General features: G+C 32.5%; 1 protein-coding gene across 1 annotated transcript in view; it reads right to left on the reverse strand.

Annotated features, from left to right (window-relative positions):
- LOC144470051 (ras-specific guanine nucleotide-releasing factor 2-like) overlaps nt 1–26,616 on the reverse strand; it is a 58,670-nt gene that overhangs the window by 13,082 nt on the left and 18,972 nt on the right. Inside the window, exon 3 of the mRNA XM_078180845.1 lies at nt 1,315–1,377. Within this exon, the coding sequence (XP_078036971.1) occupies nt 1,315–1,377 (63 nt within the window). The remainder of the gene's footprint in view (nt 1–1,314; nt 1,378–26,616) is intronic.

The raw sequence follows: 26,616 nt of genomic DNA on the forward strand, positions 1-26,616 counted from the left end.
CTCGATGGACAAGTGAAATAGGTCAATGCTATTCGATACAAGCAAGAGACAGAGACCAGTTATATTGTAAACAAGTGAAATAGGTTAATGCTATCAGACGCGAGCAAAATAGAACAAAGCGTTTATGATAGACAATATTCGACGAGAGATTCAACTATATAGTTATTAATAAATCGAATTCTTGCTCAGTATTATCGAAAGTAATGAAATATGAACTGCACCTGTTGCAGTAGTAATATTACAAGTATTTTGTGTGTATTCAGATATACATATAGACGCGTCAATCATATGAATAGTAGTCTATTATGATATAGTTATTAATAAATGAAATTATTGTTAACTATTATCGGAATAATGAAATATTAACTACGCTTGGGGTGATAGTATTGCGAGCGTGTCACAATCGTTGTTTCACATGAATAGTGCACTGAATATACTTATTAGAAAATAAAATTGTTGTTAATCATTATTGAAGTTGATTAAATGTTAACTATACTTTTGGTGTTATTAATATTACAAGTGTGGTATATGTACATGTTATATACATATTATTAACTTGTCACCATGACACAGTGTATATCATAGTACAGTGCACCATAAGGTAGTTATTAATAAATAAATTTTTCATCAAAATTAATGAAATATTAACTTTTGGTAGTAGTACCATTAGAAACGTGTGATATATACGAATAAATATCAATGTTTCAATTACACGAATAATGCACTGAATATAGTTATTAAAAAACGAAATTGTTATTAATTATTATTAGTAGTATTAATATGACAAGTATGGTATATATACTTGTTATCATTAACATGTGACTACGACACAGTGTATACCATAGTACAGTGTACCATAACATAATTATTAATAAATTTTATATCAATTACCATAAAAATTAGTAAACTATTAACGCTTGTGTTAGTGATAACATTACAAGCGTGTCATATATATATACAAATACATACATACCAAGGTGTCGATCACATGAATAGTGCACTATGGTTCGAAAATGCAAGGGAATTATGTACACGATGCAGTTCTAACTATACTACAGTGTCGTACTACTATAGTGATGTGAAAGTTGATATGCATTGTGCAAATTGCCATTACGTCACAACATCTACCAAATGGAAGGGATTTCATGTTAATAGATCTATATATCACGTGGCGAGCGGACCATTATGTTGTGATAAACTAATGAAACCGATCCTTTTTAATTGAATTAACGCTAATGACAGTGTTGCTATATCTAGATGCAATTGTTAAGATAGAATAGTAGTTAGGTCGTCTGACATGATCGTCGTTCATACCTTCAGTGCTGTAGTTTGGAACATTTCAGAACGCGAGGCTTCGTTAGTGACGTTCATTTCATGCTGCAAGAAACATTATTAATCTTTAGTTGCTACTAATCTACTGCTCTATAATCTTTGTGTATATACAAATTGTTCCGACAGAATTAACAGGTTGTTTTCATATAAAATTAATTGGAAATAATACTATTAGGGCAGATTTTTATAATACACTTTGTACATATTGCTCCATTAGGTTTGAGTATAATAATTGTATATAATTAAATATGATTGAATAATAAATTCGTAAAACCATTTCGGAAATTGTGTCCGAAAGGAATTGTTTTTTAAGACATTGAGGATTACAGAAATTAAGAGATTAAGGAATCAAGGAATTTAAAAATTAAGAAATTAAAAAATTAAGGAACTTAAAAATTAAGAACTAAGAAACTCAGAAGGTAATAAATTCGGAAATTCAGAAATTCAGAAATTCGAAAATTCGGAAATTCGGAAATTCAGAAATTCAGAAATTCAGAAATTCAGAAATTCAGAAATTCAGAAATTCAGAAATTCGGAAATTAACGAATAAAGAGATTCAGAAATTCAGAAATTCGGAAATTCAGAAATTCAGAAATTAACGAATAAAGAGATTCAAAAATTAAGAAGTACAAGGATCTAAAAATTAAGAAATTATGAAATTAGAAAATTAAAAAATTACGAAATTAAAAAATTAAAAAATTAAAAAATTAAGAACCTCAGAACGTCAAAAGTTACAAAATTCCTAAATCGCGAAATTCAGGAATTGAGAAATTAAGAAATCAAGAAATTGAGAAATCAAGAAATTGAGAAACCAAGAAATTCCTTATCACCTGAACCAGCAACAAAAATTTAATAACCGAATTTCACAGCACCGCAAAATAGAGACTGTAACGCGACATATCTCGTTAGCAACACCATACGGCAAACATCTAACCGCAACATAGCTCATACATAGCGCCGCGCCACCGACGCACTACTATCAAGGTATCTCGCCCAAATATCAAGCTATCTACTACCGAAAGGGTTAAAACCAATCGAAAACACAAAATAATTTTATCCGCAGCCTCGCAGCATCGTCGCGGAGTCTATACCATTACCGTGATCGCGTTGCTTCTTTTCCCCGAAAAAGCTCGTTCGTTTCAATTCCATTTGCATGCTCGCGCGTTCGCTTAATATTTGCATACCGCGTGCACCGTCCAGGCCACTGTTGCGCGAGTAAGTAAGGACAACACGCGCGCACGATATCCGTTTCTCTGGTAACGGTATTACGCCCGTTCCAGCGGACGGACGAACGGAACGTTGGAACGTTTTTCGCGAGCGAACCTGATCGTTGCGCAAGGATTCGAAAGAGTCGCGAACCCGTGGAAAAAATCTACCCCCGTCTATTGTCATTCTATTGCCGGTCATAGAACGGATTACAAAGCGAACGACAACTCGATAGCCGAACGGTTATTGCCGCAGTTACGCATACGGGCTATCGAAATGCCCCGCAGTTGCTTAAATTCCGACAATTTCGTGGCCGAAGATCGATACCGATAAAACTAGATAAAAATGAAAAATATACTTCAATTTGTAACCAGAGTGCTGTATTGAGAGAGTAGGTGAAATTTTGTAGGTGAGAGGTTCTGTTTAACCATTTGCGCTTGTGTTTTATATGTGAGCGTCATGCTGGTTGGAATTCATTTTTTTTTGAACGAATAGTATATATTTATATTGTAGTATACATACATATATGCTATATATGCATATGGACTGGAAGATTAAAAGAGGAACTCTTTTTAATGGAAGAATTAACTCTTTTTTGAAGTTCAAATGTATGTGTTTTGAGTTTATGTAAAAATAAAGAAAAGGAGGAGAAATAATATATAACTTGATAATGAATAGATGAATGAATATGTAAATAAATAAATGGAGAAATAGATAAATATATAAATATATGTATAGATAGATAGATCAATATAGAAATATAAAAATGTGGAAATCTGGAAATCTGGAAATCTGGAAATATAGAAATATAGAAATATAGAAATATAGAGATATAGAGATATAGAGATATAGCGATATAGCGATATAGAGATATAGCGATATAGAGATATAGAGATATAGAGATATAGAGATATAGAGATATAGAGATATAGAGATATAGAAATATAGAAATATAGAAATATAGAAATATAGAAATATAGAAATATAGAAATATAGAAATATAGAAATATAGAAATATAGTAATATAGAAATATAAAAATATAGAAATAGATAACTGAGTAAATAACTAAATATATACATACATATTGACATAGCTCAAAAGAAAAGTAATCCTTTCACGCTGCCTCTCAGCTACGCGAAAATAGATTGAAGTAGTGCCACGAAACGCGGGTCCATTCGATTAAGAATGCTTGATCGCAAGCTTAATTGCAATTCTAATTCCGGGTTCTGAGATATTTATGAAGGGTCGCGGTCAAAGGTGGAAGGGCGAGAGACTGCAGATGAAGATACCTTGGGTGATTTCCTGAATTTTACATACGCCCCGCGCGCCCAGTTGCTTTATGGGGCATGCAAATATACAATGCAGGAACGTTGCAGGATCCTCCTTTGCATTGGCGTCTACGCTATACAGGGTGGCTCGCGGAAATCAGAGTAGCGAAACTTCTACGCGTTTCACATTGTAGATCAATTTGGAATTCGACGAATGATTAACTATTGTGACTTGTTAGTAAATAATACTAATAAAGTATGATCGTAGTAATTATATTATATTATAGATTAGTTGTAATAGTTGAATTATAATAATTTATATTAATAATAATAGTAAAGTGGTAATAATATAATGCTAATATAATAATAAGGAGAAACTAATATAAAATAGTAATACGATAGTAATTAAATAAGAGTAATATAATAGCAATATAATAATGATAAAACAGTAATAATACAATAATATAACAATTTATAATCTCAAAATTAATTAAGCAATATTATTGGAACTATTCGACGCCAGAAATGATATCAGCAGTGAACGAACGCGCGAACCGTTTAAACTGGAGAATTTCGTGTGGAGGTAATATCCTTCAAGGCTGACAGACTAATCAGGAACTTTTAGCTACCAAATCCCTGTTGAACAAATAAAAGTGGAGAGAGCACCTATCTCCCCCCCAGAACCCCGTCGGAACAAGCCGGGCAGCGGAAGAAATTGGAACGGATGTCGAGCGTAAATATTTAACGGGAGCCAGGAAGGAAGCTGCTCCCTAGCTGGTAGAAAACAAAGTCTCCGAGGGACATTGTTTATGTCGACGGAATGAAGAATGGATGACCGAGGGAACGGGTTATATCCTCGAATGATACCGCGGTACCGGTGAAATCAATGGAGACTTCTACCTCGCTCGAAAGCTCTCGAGCTGATTTACGAGACTTATCATTTATGCCTCAAGAGAGTAGTGTAAATAGATTTTTAAATAGAATATTTAAAAGTAGAATAAATATTTATCATTTAAATAGAATATTTAACAATCTATTTACTATTATTTCAAAATAGAATTTGTTCTAATTATTAAAAATTAATAATTAATTTTATAGAATTTTTTGACCAACTTTGAAAATTCATTTTTATTGCGATATGTTTGAACAAACTGGATTTGGGTAGAACATTTTGAATGCGAAAGCATTCTAACGACAACCCCTATGATGAATATTAATTTTCTAGTTTCGCTTCAATTAATTCAATTGTTTTAACTTTGTGGGGATTTTAGTGGTCGATTGTCGGCGCTGAAGTGGTTAAACTAAACACTTTGCGGTATAACTTCATTCGGGATTGCGTCGATTAGTATTGCTTTGTGTTTCATAATAATAGTAGTGATTAATTTTAGTAGATATTTTATATTAATTTCTGTGTTAGAAATGATCGACTACCTGTGACTTTTTAACCTCTTGCACTGTATAATAAAACAAATTGAAACGGATGTATAAATAAATATGAAAGAAAATGTATGATGAATAAATATGAGGTTCAATCGTTTCTTTTATATGGAAAGAAGGTTTGAATTTTCTGTCAGCAAAATATAGGGAATAAAATTTAGGGAATATAGGAATGGTAATAGTAAAAGGAATTTATAAATATATATGTGATGTATAATATAAATATTTATGCATATATATAGTAAAAGAAAATCTAGGAAATTTAATCTGTATCCTACATATAATATACACAATAAATACAAACATATATAACAAAAGAAAATCCAAGAAATATAATCTATCTCCTGATAACCCATGATTCCATCAAATGTTGAAAATGATTTAAAACATATTAAATTCCAGATCGTTTAGGAATCAACAGTTTCACAAATTATAGTTCCAGGATTTTATCGTATCATTAATTATCGTTTCGCTGGGATAATTTCTCATTTAAATATAGAAACAACGGTAACGAGTGACTGCAACCGCGTGCCCGCAGAAATCATATTCGAAATCCGCATTTTCGGTATCGTTAATGAGAATCACACTTATCACGTTCAATTAACTGATTATCCCATAATTAGATGTCTATCCTTAACGTGTTCACAGCGATTGTACGAAAGCCGCGCGATTCGCTCCGCGTATTTTGTTCAGTTTTGCCTGAATTAATATAACAACTACGAATTAATTTAATCACGTATCCAGAAATCAACGTGGAAACGATCGGAAGTATTTATAACAATCATTATTTTCTATAGCAGACGATAACAATGATGTATAGTATATTTTCTTCATTAAATATTACTTTAAATTTATTAGATTAATAAATTTACTTTAAATCACTTTATTACTTAAATTACATTAAATTTCCGTTACTTTATTCAGGATTTCTGTTTCTTTGTTCTTCAATACTTTTGCACTTTATCATTAACTTCTGAACTTCTGATGAATTGCAGAATTGTTTCAGAATTTCTGAAGCGTTGTTTAAAAGTGCCGTAACATTCATACGATAATAAGAAATGAAATTTATCATCTATCTTGACATATTTTTCTAGCTGTATTTTCTGGCCTGCCTGGACAAACAGTGGCCACTCCCCTTTTGCATTTGCCTGGGTACACGCCAACTTAACGGCGGGAAGAAATGGATCAAGGAGGTCGAAGAACGCTTCGTAAATTTAAGAAAAATCTACGAATATATCAAAGTCGTGTTCTATAAAAATAAAACGCTTTCAGAAGTAGTTTGCTATCGATGAGTAACTTTCATTTCGAAACACTTGCTGAATGAAGGATAATTGGAACACTGAATTACTGGATTCCGTGATTAATTATTTATATTGCTGTAAATTATTTACTGGCAACAGATTTTGTTCACATACGTACGCTTTTCAGCTATGAGTTCATGATCAGTATTTTGCAAAATGTATATGTGTATATATATATAATTCAGCATGAATAGTGATTAATTGTTATGTTATTTGATAAAAAAAAAACAAAAATAAAATAGAATATTTAATAATTGAATACTTGATAACAAATTTCTAATTTTGCAATGATAGATAAAAATGCCAAGGATAATAGAATATAATAGTAAAGGAATTTGTGAACAAAATATCGCAAAACAACATTTAGAAAACAATAATAAATTACGAAATAATGAGCAAACATGCATGTAAAAAGTTATTCAGACAACTAGAAAATTGATAATTGATTAAAAAACTATTAGATAGTATATCATGGTTATTAAAAGAAATAGTTATTAGACTATATTATTGTTATTAAAAAAGAATTGTATAGTGTATTATATAATATATAAGTATATCATATATATAATAAAATATAATACTGTATATATGTAACGAATGGTATTATATATAAATATAACATATATCAAATATTATACATAAAATACAATACATGTTAAATATTATACATAAAATATAATATACGTATAATACAAAATACATTTACACGAGAAATAAAGTAAATATCTAGCTAACAATATACAAAATATTCAAATAACATTTTCAATAAAACGCCACCATTCTAAATATAAAATATCAGTTTAAGTCACTTTAAATAACAAATGAATTCTCACCAACTCACCCTTTGACCCTGCGGTCATGCATTCGAATATTCCAATCAGAATATATTGTTCGTTTTCTTCCAAATATTGAACCACGATTACGAACGATACACTGTAATTAACTGCTTGAAAAATACATCTATACATACGTATACAACCGTGTACATTATCAATCAGCAATTATATTTACTCGACGATATTAAAAACGCGACTAAATCCACGTAGCATAAATTAAATACGTAATTTTCAAAAGCCTGCCAGTGCCACAATGCTGACGCGCGCGTACTACAACACAAACATATTATAGATGTGCGAACAAAAAGGGATGATGTGCGGTTTCCAGGTGTCGGTGCGGCGGGAAGGGGGCATGGCAAACAGTGTTTAAGAGGCGTCCCCCGTTTTGCGGAACGTGATGTCGCATAATTTTTAATAAAGTCCCGTTAAGCCGTTCACACGTCCATCGTTCTCTCACCCCATCAACGTGCCGGAGTCGCGTAAACGTGACATAGTTTTTATCATTCACTTCGAACAGTGAAATTTGATAATATTATTTCATTCACCGCCAGGAATGCTGCGATTTTTCTGTTAACGTTCCGATTATGATTTCTGCGTTAAATTATTATTGGGAGAACGTATTCTGGACGAATTTTCCTGTCACAGACACATGGATATTTATATAAATTCGTAAATTTATCATAAGTTATAATATTGTTAATGTACATAATTTATAGGATTTATATAAAGTCATAATTGTATTACAAATCGTAATATAATTCATATAAACATATATTTATATAGTTTATATAAATTTGTAATTTTATTGCAGCGTATAGTATAATTATATTATATTATATTATAATCGTATCATTATATAATTTATATAAATTCGTAGTTTTATTGTAAATCATAATATAATTACATATAAATAATTTATGTGATCCATATAAATTCAAAATATTCATTAATATTTATATAAATTCTTCAATTCTATAATCTCTGTTGCTTATAATACCATAACCTTATAAAAGTGTACACAAAGTGTATTATCAGCCGAAGCATCGATTATATTCTTATGTTATATTATTATTATATATTATATCATTACATTATGTTACTATGTATTATTAATTATTATATTATGTTATCATATCATCATTATGACATTACGATACCATACTATAGATTATATTATTACAGTAATAATAATAATTCTATATCGATTGCACAAATACTGTGACACATTAGATCAACCAGTATAATCATTGTTCTCTTAAATTAGCTACAGCAACGATTACGCTTCGAAATTAATTGGAAACAGCGTTACTCGCGAATATCCATTTTCAATCATTGCTTTAATCTCCGTTGAATTAAAGATCGTGTTTCGAGGCAATCTCCCAACAATATTGCACGCGGGCGAGATAAAGCATTTCTTATGTATCGCAGCGGAGAGCATCAAGGAATCTCATCTCTTATTGTTAACCCCTCTAGGCTAGTCCGTAATCGTTGCCCAGGCTCTCTGCAATTCTTAAACGAACACGATAATGGAATTGTTAAACGGTAAGCATAAAAACCCTGCCCCGATGATTAAACAAATGCAAAAGACGACGCTGTTATTCCAGGTTAGTTTTACGTAATGGATAAGAAATTAATTTATTAAATTGTACTTTGCAAAAATACTTTCTAATGTTCAAGTATAAATGAGTTTATTAATTCAATTAAACGACGAACACATTTTCGAAACTAAAGCAACATGTATTTTATAAAGTAGGGCTGGAAATATAGTTCTGCAAAAATGGCAATTACTGACAAGGATAGAAACAATTAAACGCTATACAGAATGTTATAATTTAGATTTTAAGGCGTTTTAATTTATGTCTCAAGACGTCTTAATTTATATTTTCTAAGACGTTGTTAACCCCTTGCCGTACTTTAACGAGTCAGACTCGTGCTGGAGATTTATAACAATAAGCTGTTAGGTATTTATGTTCATCCGTTCCTTAAGAAGGAATCAGCTTTTATTCTCTTCTTCACGAATATTTAAACATTCGACTAGACGGAAGTTCGCAACGATTATAAAATTCCTTTTTTCTTCGAAGAAATTAGTGCGGTCGAAAATATTCTAATCGTAATAATTTTGAAGAAAATGGTTCCGCAAGGGGTTTAACTGTTTAATGTATATGATTATGATTTTCCTTCGAACTTTTATTATAATATAAATTCTGGAATATCTGCTCCATAAGAATAACAGATATATTAAGGAACAGATATATTCTTAGCTGACAGGTAACAGAATTCTTTCAGAAAATCGAGACACCTGTACACATAACATCTGGTCCATACCGAGCGAACAAAATATAATCTAACCTAAATATTGTTGGCTTCACGAACAATTTTCGACGTTTAATTTAAAATATCGATTCGCCTTTCTAAAATGTCACGTGTTCAAAATACCCGTGCATTAATTTATTAAAGTCCGAAAATAGCAGTCGAGAAGAAATGAACGGGCGCCGTGAAATAACGATGAACTCTTCAACGTTCCGGTTCAGCGGAGGCTTATCATAGCCACTCATCGTTATTGAATCTGAACGCGGGGATTACCGGCACGTGTATCTGTAATCCAGCCGGCATAATGCGCAAAAGGGTATTAGAACAATGTGGATTAACAACGCGAGCGCGGCCCGATCTCCGTCATTCAAACGAAAGAATTCCTGGGACGCGAGGCCGAACACGCCGTGGCAATTGAAGGGGACTTTTACCTTCGAACGGCAACGTTCAACTGGTAAATTGGACGTATTCATTCGAGGAACTTTCTACACTCGTTTAAAACGATCGCCCACGAGGCTTCGCTCCTTTGTAACGAAGAACAATTGCGCTGAATCCCATCGGATCGACCATTCTCGATTCTTCAATGCCTCTTAAGTTTCCGAGCCGAAGCTCGATTTCCTGCGGGATACCTGTGCCGTTACGTCCCCCGTTTATTTGGATAAATGCGGCAGATATATCCATTTTGCATTTAACAGAGATAATTATTTAAACGCTGCAGATTTTACGCGGTTCTCGCGAAAATTAATTGGAAATTCTGTTCGATGAGAAAGATATCCTGTGTTGATTGTAATGAATTTAACCAATTTCTCTTACCGCGTTTGGTATTATTTTTTAATATTTAATATTAATTATCGTTGTTTGTTGATAGAAGATGTGAAAAGTGCTGGGAGTGCGATTGATGGAGATCGTAGAAAGTTGATTTTTTGGTAAAGTGGCTTATAATTTTTCGATTTGGACTCTGTATATTTTTGGCTGTTTCTCTTTTTGTGTTAGGCGTTCCCAATTCGGGTTGGTACCTCCTTCTTTGTATTAACCCCTCCCCCTTTTGTTTTGGATCTTCTTCCTTTGTGTCAGTCACTCTCTTCTTTGTGTTTGTCATTCACTTCTTTGTGTTAGCCACACCTTTTTTTGTGTTGGCCACACCTTTCTTTGTGTTGGCTCCTCCCATTTTTGTATCGACTCCTCCTCCATTTGTTTGACTCCTTCTTCTGTATTGGCCCTTTCCCTATTGTATTAACCCCTACCCCTACGTATCGCCCCGTCTGTCTCTTGTATTGACCACGCCATCGTTGCATTGGACTTTCCACCTTTTGGTGTGGCTCCTCCCCCTTGTGTTAACCACTCCCCATTTGTATTAACCCCTCCTCCTTCCCTATTAGCCCCTCCCATTTCTGCATTAAACATTTATATTTCCACTTTAAGAGTATTGACAGCAAGTCTACCCTGGACTACGCATAATTTAAAAATACAGAATGAACTGTTCAACAAAAATGATTATCCAAATAGCTCGATGTAGTTTGATGAAAATCTTCAATTATCTTCGGCAATGATTGCAATGCGAAACGTAAAAATTCTCTCGATGATTTGTAACACGAGCTCTGTGGTATACGCCAATGCGTTTCAAGAATATTTCAGGAAGGGCTTGTAGCTTTACAGTTTTTTTCACCGGTTACCATGGCGCAGAAATGAAATGCAGGGTCCAATATGAATACATGAATAATTTGGAGAACCGCAGCGCGTGATCTATTATCAATGCATCCACAATCGAATCCATGCATGCGCGCCGGGATTTTTGACCGCGAAGGACCTCGTTTAAAATTCACGGGAGACCAGCACCATGAAAACTAGGTTAGTGCGCCAAGATATTGACTTAGGAGATTCGGAGAAGTTTGTGTTCACTGAACGTCTTGGAGAGGTTCATTTTATGTCCATTTTAGGTCTGGACGTCTTGCGGCCTGAAATGAACGCGTTTGAGACGTCTCGAATGTTCTATGAACGTCCTAGAAACGTCTTAGAGATGGCTTAGAAATGTCTTAGAAATGTACTAGAAACGTCTTATACATGTTTTAGAAATGTTCTTAGAATAGTTCTAGAAACATTCTAAAAAAATCCTAGGAATGTCTTAGAAACGTCTTAGAAACATCCTAGTAACATCTTAGATACGCTAGAGCTACCAATTCCATATTTGCGACAATGGTACTTTATTTTTTAACAATGATAAGACTGAATCTGTCTAATTTATAACAAGTTTCTATAAAAATTTGACACAAAAGCTATTTTACGATATAGGGAATTATAAAAGAAACGATCAGAAACATCTCAACGTGTATGTTACTTTTAATGTTAATTAAAAAGTTGAAACATATTTCAGAAAAGAAATGTCTAAGAAATTTATTGTTTCAATGCTAAATAAAGTAGAACGGCGAGTCATTATAATGACTAAACTGCAGATATGATGCATTTATATAACGAAAATATGTGGATAAAATACAAACATATAATATTTACACATTTAATACACATATATTGCACATATAATATTTGCACATTTAATACACATATATTGCACATATAATATTTACGCATTTATATAACAAAAATAAATGGATAAAATACAAATATATGAACACATTGAAATAACATAACAATTATTTATATATTATCTGATATTACGATGTTGTCAAATAAATATATTTTTATCTAACACCTGTCTCTTGCACTTAATAGATCATTATTTTGTTTCGCACGAAGAACCACAGTCTAACAATCACTTTTATCTCGACGGTCCAATCGTATTCATCTCCGGGCACGTGACTAAACGTTTCGCAAATTCGGCGCATATATTTTAGCCGACCGTCCGCGTTTATTACAGCAGCTCGGCTAATGCCCGTTTACGAGATACGGCCATTTAATTCCATGGACGACCACGAAACGTCACCTGTGTAATGACGTGGTTGTAATCGCGCTCGCAGTCATGTTTCCGCGTGTTTTAATCAGCGGCCATGAAAACCACGAGTCTATAACTAATACGTTAGTTAACCGTGCCGAAAATAACCGGCACGCTAATAGTGGCTCGATGATTTAATCGATCGAAATTCGGGTGGTTTTTTAAACATTTATCGATTCGATCGTAATCAAGATGTGCTCATCGTTGAATATTTATATTTCTAGATAGCGTAATGAACTTTCACATATTTCTTTTGTGTAAATAAAGAACAATACGAGTAAGACAGTGAGGTGGGAGCATTTAAATGAAGCAATTGATGCTTTAAAAATGTGATATTAATGAGAAAATTACAGATACAAATGTGCAATGAATATTCCTTTAACATATATACAATTTCAAGCAATTGCATGTAGAATATACTGTAACAAATTGAGAAACAATTTAAATGTCACGCTATTTCAGTGATCGCTGCATTTTCATTCACATTTTGTGGAAAATTTAACGTCAAGTTAACGTCACCTTTTCAATTTATTTTTTCTTTTAATTTTGACGATATCGTATGCTAAACCGATGTTACGTTATGTAACAATTAAAACAAATTTTGCACGTGATATATATTCGACATATATTATACTTTATTATATTAATTATAATTTATTAGTTAATTCTCTAGAATATATTAATTAAGTAATTATAGTATGCTTTATTATATTCGATCAATGTTAAAATTCCATGTTGAATTCATTAGAACGTTAATTTAAACGCGTGCGAATTAAATTAGGTGATCCAGTGTCATTCTTAATCACTATTGTCGTCGCGTCGATAGTGACACATGTCCCTTCGGGAGAAAATGGAGCCATCCCTTTACGTTCTCTATGAATACCACCGTATCGGTTATCAAGGTAAATCGATAATAATATCCCGCGGTGTTATGCCACCTTTTTCTTTAAAACAGCCTTTACGAGTACTAAAAATATCTTCCGGCCAGTTACGAGTCTTTGTCAATGTTTTTCTACGGTACAAAAACATTATTTTTAACCATTATTTTCCATCTTCTTTATAGTCTGTCGTACGAAACACCGCTCGCCGGGCACAGAAACTGCTAAAATATAAATATAAAAATTCTAAGGGCTTTGTTGGAGCTAATGCATTGTCCTCGGGTGATTCAGGCGATTCCGCAGGTAATTAAGGTGATTCCGCAGGTGAATCAGATGATACGAAGTAAATTTTCTCTAAGCAAAAATGTTCTTCGTGGCTTCGTTTAACGAGATATTAACAAAAAAAAGGTGCGCCAATCAGAGAACGAGTATGCCCGACGTCTCGCCACGTGAAGAATGCTATGTTTTTCGTCAATAATTCGTTAAGGAAGGTGTAACAAAAAATTTTGTTAAATAAAAAAGTTATTTTAAATCGATTTAGGTATTATAATTTTTCCCTGTATAAAGGCAATATTAATATGCAATATGATATATATTAATAAGTAATATGACGTACATTCATAAGCAACACGACTTATATTAATAAGCAATATATTCGATACTGCAATTAACAAAATAAAGGTACCACAGTTTATTAAAATTGCAGAATCGATTCTTCATGTTCGCGCAACGAATTGTTTATATTTGCTTCATTTAAAATGTAATTAATTACACAAACAATATATTTGAGCAATAATACACCATTCTGCACGGCATGATTTTAATTACTCTTGTTCTACGGCAGTATAAACAATAATAATTTTCATAAAAATTTGAATTTATTTTCAGAAGAATTTGAATTAATTTTCATAAGAATTTGAATTAATTTTCATAAGAATTTGAATTAATTTTCATAAGAATTTGAATTAATTTTCAGAAGAATTTGAATTAATTTTCATAAGAATAATCGTCGAATTTTCGTCACGCGGACGAACACGTGTTTGAACAGATTAAAAACTCGATATTTTTCATTCGTTCGACGTTGCGATGTTCATTTATTCCGCGAGTGCGCCGCAGTAACAGGGTTAAAAGACGACTGGGCGGCCGGTAGCAGCGAGTCGATACTGTTCGCGGCAGAGGATCAGGAGACGTCGATAGAGCGGCTGATTAAAAGCAATAAGCAGGGCTGCCCGCTAATCCATCATTATTAACTAGAAACCCCCAGGAGAAATCGGAGGCTCGTTGTACCGTGACTTTTTACGATCGGACGACCGACTTTGCTCCGCAAATAGGAAGGAATTACTCGTCGCCTCCTGCGCCCTTAACGATTGCTGACACCGCCGCGTATCTCCGCAGATAAGAGAGATAAGCAACGACGGGAAAACGGTGTCGTTTTTGCGGCACGGGCTCCCATGAGGAGCTTATTCTTAGCTCGAAACAGAATCGATTTATCCCTGCTGCTTGTATGCTGGTTGATGCTGTGCCGCTGCGGACCCTCGAGTCATCGCTATACACGACGAGGGAGGGAGAGAGAGAGAGAATGAGAGAAAATGGGAGAGAATCAGGGAAAGATTGAAAGAGAATCGGAGGGACATTGAATGAGAATCAGAGGGAGATTGAAAGAGAATCGGAGAGAGATTGAAAGAGAATCGAAAGAGAGAAAGAGAATCGGAGAGAGATTGAAAGAGAATCGAAAGAGAGAAAGAGAATCGAAAGAGAGAAAGAGAATCGAAAGAGAGAAAGAGAATCGGAGAGAGATTGAAAGAGAATCGAAAGAGAGAAAGAGAAAGAAAGAGTCAGAGAGAGAGAGAGAGAGAGGGAGAAATTATGAAAGAGAGAGAGAGAGAGAGAGAGAGAGAGGGAGAAATTATGAAAGAGAGAGAGAGGGAGAAATTATGAAAGAGAGAGAGAGGGAGAAATTATGAAAGAGAGAGAGAGAGAAGGAGAGAGTATGAAAGGGAGAGAGTATGAAAGGGAGAGTAGAAAGTATGAAAGAGAGAGAGAGAGAGAGAAAGAGAAGGAGAAAGTATGAAAGAGAGAGAGAGAGAGAAAGAGAACGAAAGAAAGCAAAAGAGAGGATCAGAGAGACATGAAGCAGAATGAGAGAGAGAGAAAGAGGGAGAATGAAACGAGAATAAAAGAGGGAATGGAAGAGAGAAAAAGAGAAGGTCAGAGAGAAAACGAGAAAAAAATAAAAGAAGTATCAGAAAGCGATATCAAAATTCTTGCTCGGTCGAATGGAAATGTTTTAACTCGATATTTTTACATGTCCCGTGGAACCAGATTCCCTGGCACTCGAAATTTGCGAAAATATTCTCCAAACCTTCTACTTCAATTTAGAGTACATGTTTGAATTTTCCAATGACAAATTTCTCATAAAGTTACTTCAAGTGGAATAAATGAATTCCGTTGCCTCTGTTACAGATTATTCTACTTTTTCTTTTTTTAATAAATTTTTCTATTCTTTTTTTGCATCGGATAAAAATAGAACTCTATCCTATAAATGTAAAAATTATGTGCAGAAAATTTTAAACATTAGAATCTCTACAGAAACTGTGCCTTTAGGCAACAGATATTTTAGGATCAGTCGTCGACTTGAACTACTGTGCATCACTCAAAGGATGCAGGGAAGAATAAGTTTTATTATTAGTAACTTGAGTAATTTATTATTATTAAGCTGTAATATTGTCATATTAACTAAGTCTGATGTAATAATGTCAATATTAATATTAATATCAATATCAATATTATTATATTAAATTTATATATTATATTATATATACTTGCTTTCACTTCATCCGACAAAGGATGCACAGTGGTTCAAGTCAACGATTAATATCAATATTAATTATAATAATAATATTTAATATAATTATATTAAACATATATTTATAAAAATTTAGTCTACATATTTTCTAATATATCTCATACATGCTCTAACATAAATACTTTATCAAATATTTCGATAAAATAAATAACCACCAAGTAAAAATCAATTTTTATAATCATTTAAAGCGCAAATATATAGCCTGCAATAACAAAAAAAGCCCGTTATGAAACGAATCGAATAAAAATTAATTCCCTAGTTAACAAACTAATAAGAGCCGAAAGCATTTTATTTAATCTTTGCATAAAAAGGATTCTTAATATATAAAGCTATTTCCATATACAAATTTTTCGCTTTGCAGTATTGCATTCAGTCATACGGTGGATTATGTTTTGGAGATCAAATATCATGCAATGTTATCGATACAAACGTCAAGACTCCCCTGTCGATTCAGACATATACCATAATAGCATTTGTCTCAACATTTCAAAGTGAAATCTGATAGCAGATGCACAAAGGGGATGCAACTGCCCCGTACAACCCACGCGGCGGCTGATAAATAAAGCCGACCCTATTTCACGAAATATCGGCCTCATTACAGACGCAAATCGGATTAAAAGTCCTTAAATCAGGATTCACAACACAATAGGCAACTTATGACCATCTATTATCTATCGAAACGTTCGACGGTAATGCTGCCGAAGATAGTCCGCAAATGAAGATCCCCGATTAATATTTAAATGCCGCTAACAGGTGTCTCGTATCGCGAACGCAGATCGATGTTGAATATTACCGACTTTCGTCATTAACGTCACGAAAAACCAATATGGTGTCACCATACTTACGCGGCTCAGAAATTTATGGTGCAGCAGCGTTGACACCTTGACGTCTTTCGAAATTCAACAATAAATGTAAAATACAAAAATATAGGAATATAAAAATATGAAAATTTAAAAATATAATATTATATAAATATAAAAGTATAGAAATATTGAAGTATAAAAATATAAAATATGAAAATTTAAAAATATAGAATTATAGAAATATTGAGATATAAAAATATAGAAATATAGAAATATGGAAATATAGAAATATGGAAATATAGAAATATAGAAATATAGAAATATAGAAATATCAAAATATCAATATATCAATATATCAATATATCAATATATCAAAATATCAAAATATCAAAATATCAAAATATCAAAATATCAAAATATCAAAATATCAAAATATCAAAATATCAAAATATCAAAATATAATATTGGCGTAATATAATATAATATAATATAGAAATACTAGGCGGGCATTATCCCCCATTTATTAATCAACGACAAATCGCAGCATCCTTTAAAAAGTAATCCATCGCCCGATGCGTAATTTGATTAAATTGCAACGAATGTACAAGTTGGATTAAAAATAAAGGGAAACGCACGGGACACATGTACAGAGATATTTCCCATACGTGTGCTAACAAAGGCAGTTGTTCGTCCCCTTTGTCTACAGAAGACATTTCAAAATGGTACCCGGTAAAAAGTTCTGCCCTGCTACTTTTCATCCGATGTTCTTGCATCCGCAAAAGGCGAACGCGAAGGGAGACGTTCTTTGTGCGATGGCGCACATCTAAAGCGAGAGAAAATGATTCGTCCGCGGAATTACGCGTACACACGATACTGTTATTACTTGTATATATATATATATATATATACCCTAAGCACACATCCCGGTATGCTAGCATGTACTACGTAACTTTTTACATACTTTCTTCATTTGACGTTGTAATTAAGATATTTGCTGCTAGTCTTTCCTGTGATTTTTATTTAATAAGGGAATGTAACAGTGTCCACGTGCTATAAAATAAGAAATAAAGAAATGAAGATCGATGGAAGCACGTGCTGGCAAAAAATAATATCAAGATTAGAGAATGGAAGTAATTTATAAAAATACCAATGTTAATTTATAGAAATGGTAACGCTGATTTTTTGAAAATATCAACGCTAATTTATAAAAATATTAACGTTACTTATTACTTAATAAAAGCCAATAAATAATCTACAGTTGAAATCGTATATCTACTGTTGACTCGGCAAAATTAATAACTACGTATTTAACACACGAATTTTATAGCAATAAATAAAATTAATTCCAACAGCTTAAGCTGATTTAATTTTTAATAATATCGGATACACTTTTATGCGTTAATTTCACGGTTTGCGGAGAATGTAAAATGCAAAACGTACGATAAAAAATACGGCTACCGAATGTGGAGAAACATGGGATGCACATGTTTATATTTGCTTTGCATATTTACCGTAAACGAAACATAATAATAGTTCGAAGTTGTGCGCATCCAAATATTTTCCTTGCTTATATATTACATATCCTGGAGGAGCGCGTTCGATTCGTTATCAGATAATTAAATCCATACTTGTACGATACTATACATCGAGCTTGTATTTGCCTTTAACCTCGACAAAGTAAAAGCTGTCGACTATTATGTATGATATAATTAACTATTATGTGCGGTGTAGTTAATTGCAGAAAAAGAATTATCGAACTTTTGCCCTATTTTGTTTACTGATTCTGAAACAACTTATTTAATTGTCGGTATATTTAATATTTTATAATTTATATTGTATAAGTTGTATTACTTTATGAATATAGTTTTTTCTTCAAAATGGTGTATTCGATGAAGAAATGTTATTGTTTTCTTTCGACTTATTTTTTCACGTAGAATCATCCCCTATCTGATTGTATCATTAATTTCATAACACCTTGTATATAATGCAATTATTACAAATAATACTTCCACAATCATCTATAGATTACGTAATATTATAAATTCTGTGCTGGTGTCAAGGTTATGTTAGATTATGTTATAAATTTTATAACTATATCAAAGTTATGTCAAGCTTATATTCCAAATCCTATCTTAGTTTCTAGGTTATGTTATGAATTCTAGAATAATGTCAAAATGTCAAGATTATGCTATGTTACGTTGCAATTTCAAATCTCGAGATTTTGTTAGGTTCTATTACAAATTCTACGTTAATGTCAAGATTATATAACACCATATTACATATTTAATGCCAATGTAAAAGTTATGTTCCATTATGTTGCAAATTCTACATTAACCCTTTGCACTCGAATGGTGACTCTCAGGCACCACTAATATTGTTCTTTCACCCTTTAAAATAATTTTTATAACAACGATGTTTAATTTTAGAAAAGTCGTTAAATATGGCACTGTTATTATGAATCACGAGAATTAATTTGGTATAGATAAAATACACTTCGTCGCTTAAAATGAAAGTACTATGAGACAGAAAAATTATTAAAGATTTAGAGCTAAAATGGCCTCGAGTGCAAAGGGTTAATATCAAGATTGCATTACAATATGTTACAAATTCTGTGGTAATATGAAGGTCGCGTTAAACTACAAATTCTATGCTATCGATCAGCATTGGTACGTACATCGGAAATACCAAAGTGAATTCAAGTACAATAATTTATTTCGCAAACGTTATCGAAAGCGTATTTTATGTATAAAATGCCGAGCAACAATTCTAGAAACAATCAATTTGGTTTTCCAATGATTTGCGAATTTTATTTCGGCGAATCTGGTTAAATAGAGCACACCGTGCATGTACACAAAGGGATTTCGCGAGATATAGGACGATTTTATGATATCGATTCTGTATACAGGGATGAACGAGATTTCTATAGAGATGCCCTCTGAGAAGAATGAATTTTGTAGTTGCAGCAGGCTTTTGTTCGGAATAGGTACTACATGCTAGAAATGCTTGAAAAGAAGTTACTACGTTACAGCGGAGTACATTCTTTCGGTCCCTTACGGCCACCTTGACCTATAATTATAACGCTGCTTTTGTCCCAGACATTACGTGTCATTTGTTGCGCAAATGTCCTGAATTATACACGCATTTGTTCCATTCAGTACATTGTTGTTCTACTTAATTAATCCATACGCCACAAGTCGATTCATTTACATTTATACCATATCATTCATCTATGCTCTTCATTCACCATTATTATTCTCACACACGTGAAATTGTTATCTCCAAAAAATTCGTATATTTTCAGAAAAGAGTTTTTACGTTCTTTTTTTTTGTATTTATATAAGTTTTTATATTTTGCATTTGTTCGTAATTATAATTTTACAGGAATTAACTAGCTTATATTGCTTCTACGTATGTACATATAATTGTTCAATTTTTATACTTATTACAGAGTCTGTAATTAAAAATTTAATAACTAAAATAGAGCGAAGGGACTAGTGCTTAAAAATAAGTAACAAGAACAGCTGAGCTAAAACTTATGTTTAGTTGTTAAGAATTAAATAACTAAGACAGCCGAAGGAAAATAATGCTTGCTGTAATAAAACTTTCAATGTTTCGTTCAGTTCGAAGCAATATTTCGCGGGAAAAGGCGGTACGATATATGTATGGAGAGAATTTCACGGACAACGGATCTTTCCCGCTTATATTTTTCACGTCAACCGCTCTTTATCCCTGTTTAATCTTCCCTCAAAGCTGCCAGTATCCGGTTTAATGTCTGGTTTCATAAGTGCCGCTGTTCCCTCGGTCAAATTTCTCAAATCGTTCTTTACGCCAGACGTCGACTGCCTGCTGCTTTAATTGCAACTAATATACTTTGCCACTCTGACAACCAATTCATGTTTGTGACAATATTTATTCGCACGAAATGAAATATTAGCTAACCTTGTCGCCTTTGAAAGCTTATTTACCTAACCGTGGATTTACCTTGCACTGCGATTTATTTTATGGTATTATTCAATATTATATATTATGTTATTATGAGTTATTTAGTATCATATATTATATTATATTGCTTAATATTATATACTATATTATTATACATTGTTTCATATTATACATTATGGTATTATATATTATTATATATTGCTTTATATTATATATTATATTATTATATGTATATTGCTTTATATTACATATTATATGTGTATTATTGCTTACTGTTATATATTATATTACATACGTATATAATAGCAATATTAACACTTTATCGACCAATAGCCGACAAATCAGTTTTTGCTCTTGACCTGTGATTCAGTTGACACGGTAACTAATAATTTAATATTTATTATTGTGACAAACGTGTTGATTGTACTACTATAAGCTTCAAAATTATCATATAATTTTGTTGATATTAAATATCTTTCGCAATGAATAAAATACATAAAATCAAAATAGAAAGGAAAATTTAACATTGAGCCAAATGTTTACGACCGAATGACCGACCCGTTATTAAATAAATAATAAATATTACTTCAACATTGATGGCAGGTGAGTAGGATTTAATTTAACCTACTTTCGTCATTTCCAATCCGAAAGATCGCGTTCCAAATCTTCGTAACGAGAGTCCGACGCGATATCATAGGGCAAAGGGTTAATCGTTACATTGTATATTCCATATATTTCCTGTAAATATAATTATAAAGAATGTCCGCGTGACGATAGCGTAACTTTCGTTCCGGTGCTGCACGATTATCGAGCCGCGGCGCACGCTGTTAAAACAGCAAACGCGCCTGGCGCATTCTCCACACACGGTGTGCTGCATTGCACGACGGTCTGGCGACGCGTGAACCCTTTTGTACAGGTTTAAAAATTGAACGCGACGCTCTTAACAAATATCCGTACGGCAAGTTTTTGCACCGCCGTTCACAAAATGCCGGCATTTCCTGACACCGTCTGTAGAAACGATACGGTCTATAATAAAAACAACGTAACTCGTTCAAAATCATATATCTCTCAGTGAAAAATTTTGGCAATATATAAATTTTTAATTTCTACTTCTACTTTCTGAAGTCGAGAAGAAATTAATTCCACGAAAAAGTTGAAACGAATTCCCGAAACACACAAAGTTATTATTCTCTTCTTTATTGGACGAAGTAAATTATTTTCGAATCTTTAATTTTACAAACAATCAATATTTAGTTCTAATTTTTGTGTTAATGACTTTGCAAACTTTGCGATATTTCGAAGGATGTTTTGTCTCTCAAAAGATAAATCATAATTATTAAAATATCTTTATCGGAATGATCTCTGTTTGGTAAGAATTAGAATGTAATTTGTTTATCACAATATTTTTCTGTAACGAATTTTCGTCGTTTGGTTGTATATGATTGTTTGCGAAACGACGAATTCTCGTCACGCCTGTTATGCGTTAAAATATATTATTCTATAAATCGAATATGTGCTAAAAACGGGTGCAGAATTTTGTTTAAATGAATGCACTGGCTGCGAATGTATTTACAATAACGGTGGTCGACCAATAAAATGCATTCCCATCTTTGGAATGCTGCGACGTAACACAATGCTTTTAGGCGTGTTACGGAAGGATATAATTAATTTTCCTCGAAAATCAAAAATCAATGTAAGTAACTTAATTACGGAATTCTCGATATTATCGTGATGGTGTCTGGAACAGTTATGCAAGTGTAATGTACACGGCTCGGGTTACATACAGGGTGTCCCATTCAACTAATTTCGCTCACGCTGTAGAACTGAAACACTATAATAGTGAGTTTAGGTACAGTGAAACTATAGATGAAAATTGCATTTCAATTTTCGAAAATGCTTTATAGTTGCTGGAATAATAAATGTGGTTTTGGTCTGAGAGAATGTTTACAGTTGAAAATAATAATTTGTAATAAAATGAAAGAGGTAATTTGTATTGATATACATGTATGTGGTAAATATGTAATACTAAATATGCTAAGTGTAATAAATATAGTAAATATAGGAAGTATAGGGTGTATAGTAAATATAGTAAATATAGTAAATACAGCAAATATACTAAATATACTAAAAGTACTAAAAATGATAAATATGATAAATATATACGTATATATAAACGTGTACACAATACGTGTATAACAGTAAAAATATAATTAATTTATATCGACACACGTGATATTTAAGATACAAGTGAAACAAGAACACGAATTTATATTAAGGAATTTATATTAAGGAATTTATATTAATTTCTGATACAAAGTATCCTCATTGCAATAAATGTAATGCCCGTGGAATTCGCGATCGTTTTGTTTAACAATTCCCGTTGATGTCAAGGAAATGAAATAACAACATCGTACATACTCTGTTTGGTTGACGACCATGATACCATACCGAGAGAACTCTTTTCCGCCGTGGTAACCCATTTATCAACATTAACACAATTTCAGCCCCCCATTTCCCGACAGTTCGAAAGTTTCGCGGATTACGTTCCTGCGTTATAATAACATTTCGAGTATTCCTAAACGACGACGGTGGAGTTTCAACGGAAGTTTGCTTCGTTAGCGTGAATTCCCGGGCAGTTTGATAAATCTTATAATCTCGAACGAACCGTAAGCGTTCGATTGGAAAAACACTGTTTTCGCCGAAAATGTGACCTAAAAAGTGCCCACGACAACACGTATAAAAAGACTATTGCTATAGTAATATAATACTTTTGCTATTGTTAGTAATTATAGTGTATATTACTATAATATTTTAGTATAGTACAGTACTATTAATATTGCTAGTAATTATAATATATGTTACTGTATTATATTATTATAACATAGTACTATTAACATTACTAGTAATAGTAACATATACTACTGCATTGTATTGTTATAATATACTACTATTACTATTACTAGTAGTTGTAATATTACTGCAATATATTACTACAACATAGTAATATTAGCATTACTAGTAATTATAACATATATTACTGCATTATATTATTATATACTACTGTTACTAGTAATTATAATATATATTACTGTAATATATTACTATAACATAGTACTATTAGCATTAGTAGCAAGTATAATATTTATTACAGTAATATATTACTATAACATAGTACTATTAGCATTACTAGTAATTATAATATCTATTACTTTAATATATTACTATAACATAGTACTATTACTATAGTTATATAGTATAGTAAAGGACAATAACATCATAATATTACTATTGTAACAATCTTTTGCAATAGTAACGCGCAAACGATTCTAAGGGTTTGAGAATATTTTTATACATTTACATTTAATTATTTATATAATTATAAATAACTATATATGTATACTATAATATAGTATTATTACTATAGTTATATACTATAGTAAAAGACTATTACTATAGTAATCCTGAGGAGTGAAGTTGCACTCTCTTCCTACTTTGCACCACAATGTTATCTCTGTTCCATCAAATGAATGTTGCAGTACAAGATCCCGGAAAGATACGGCTTGCTATAATACCATCACCGTTTGATCGAGTTAATATATCGAGTAGATTAAGGGCCGCGGAGGACGCCATTAATCAAATTCTTTATCAGTAAGTACGTCGTCGCGGCGTTCAACGAACTCCATCTTGAAGCATCATAAATCACGTTAAAGCGAAACCAGAGTCTTCCGCGACTCATCGATCTGTAATATAAAGCAGCCACACTCTGCTTAACAAACCGAGCTCGCCCTCTGTAATAATCAGTATCAATTACTGGAACTGTAACCGTGGCGATAGCTATTACGATTCCAATACAAATACTAATTATCCTCGGTGAAACGTAACCGCGATACTTAAACGATTGAAATAATGGCCAGTATTAATTCGAATTTCGGAGCAAATGTCGGAGATATTGTTTTGTAATCGAGCTCTTTCTTTAACAGCTTTAAAAGAAAGTTTAAATAATTGTTAGCGTAGGCTATATCAAACATTTTAGGTGGTATTAACCCTTTGCGCTACGACTCCTTTTACGTTGCGTCGATTAGCAATTATTTGTTCGTAATACGTTCCTTAATAGGACCAGATAATTTTTATTTCTTCTATTGTCCTTATTTGCTTCTGTTTCTAGACTTTGACAACGGACAAATTCAATTTGATTTCGATTTATAAGAAATTAATCATTTATTAATTTAGTAGATCTTGCGTGGAATCTTTATCACGAGTCTAACTGGCTATTGTAGTGCAAAGGGTTAAAAGGATAATAATTTTGAATCTGAAAGATTGAAAAGTAATTTCGAGATGCCAATTAAGTTAGAGACATATTCAAAATTGATTAAATAGTATACCGGGTGTATCAGAAGTCACTGGCAACGGAGAAATGAGGACAACTTCAAAGCGGGAAGATGGGAGGACTGATATTATTTACCATTCAAAGAGCGAATTGTTTCGTCGGTTTAAATTTGCTGAAAGTTTGTCGGAATTCACTCGACGCTCCAGAGTAATTCCGTGCGATGAAGCGTTTCTGATAAAAAAAAATCGGGCGATATTAATCAAGTTGAAATTGGGTGTAGAGACGAGAGAAAAAAAGGCAGCCGGTAGCCCGGCGTGGTAGGCGAAAAGAGAAGAACCGTATGGGTCGGTGGTTCAACGCCGTTGCTTCTGCATTTTTTCTCGGAATTTTCCCCCCGAGGCCCTCGTATCTTGTACGCGGCGCTTTCGACCGCTTTTTTAATTAACTTCTGCTCAAATAGCGGCCGCTAGACAGAAGAACTACAGTTTGCGGTGTCACGTAAGGCTGATGCATAAAGAATTGAAAACGCTGTGATATTCTAAACGAAACACCTCTACGAAGTCACCTGGCGACTGATTGTTTCTGAACGATGCGCGCCTAGGGATCTAATTAAAGTTGTAAATTAAATTCACTGAGAGACATTTTTATTTCAGCTAATTCCATTTCTTGTTAATGATTTCCTTTCTATTGTGGCATTATCAACGAAGCATAGTAAATAATATACATATGTATATAGCTGGTCACTGTGAAAATTCGAAGAATAATAATAAATATTATTACTTATTATTTTGTTACAGTATTATTTATTATTATTATGTATTAGTGTATATACATGTAGTGTATGTATTATTAATATTATTATTGTTACTCTTCTTATTTTTCCACTTACTTTGTTATGATTTAAAGTATACCTCGAAAATATATAAAGTATATAAAATTTGTGGAACAATTATTTTTATGCTTCTAAAATCGTATAAATATCACTTTGCAACACTGTTCTAAAAAAGATGTATACATATATGCTATCGCGTTATTTACAATAATCTACTACAAAAATCTTAACAATTTAACCGCAGTAAGATACGTAAGTACATCGCATTATTTTCACTTTCGTTCTTTATTATTTTATCTCAAAAAATTCAAATTTATGAAATTCGTAACC

Source organism: Augochlora pura, chromosome 5 (assembly GCF_028453695.1).
Source record: "Augochlora pura isolate Apur16 chromosome 5, APUR_v2.2.1, whole genome shotgun sequence".
Classification (NCBI taxonomy): domain Eukaryota; kingdom Metazoa; phylum Arthropoda; class Insecta; order Hymenoptera; family Halictidae; genus Augochlora; species Augochlora pura.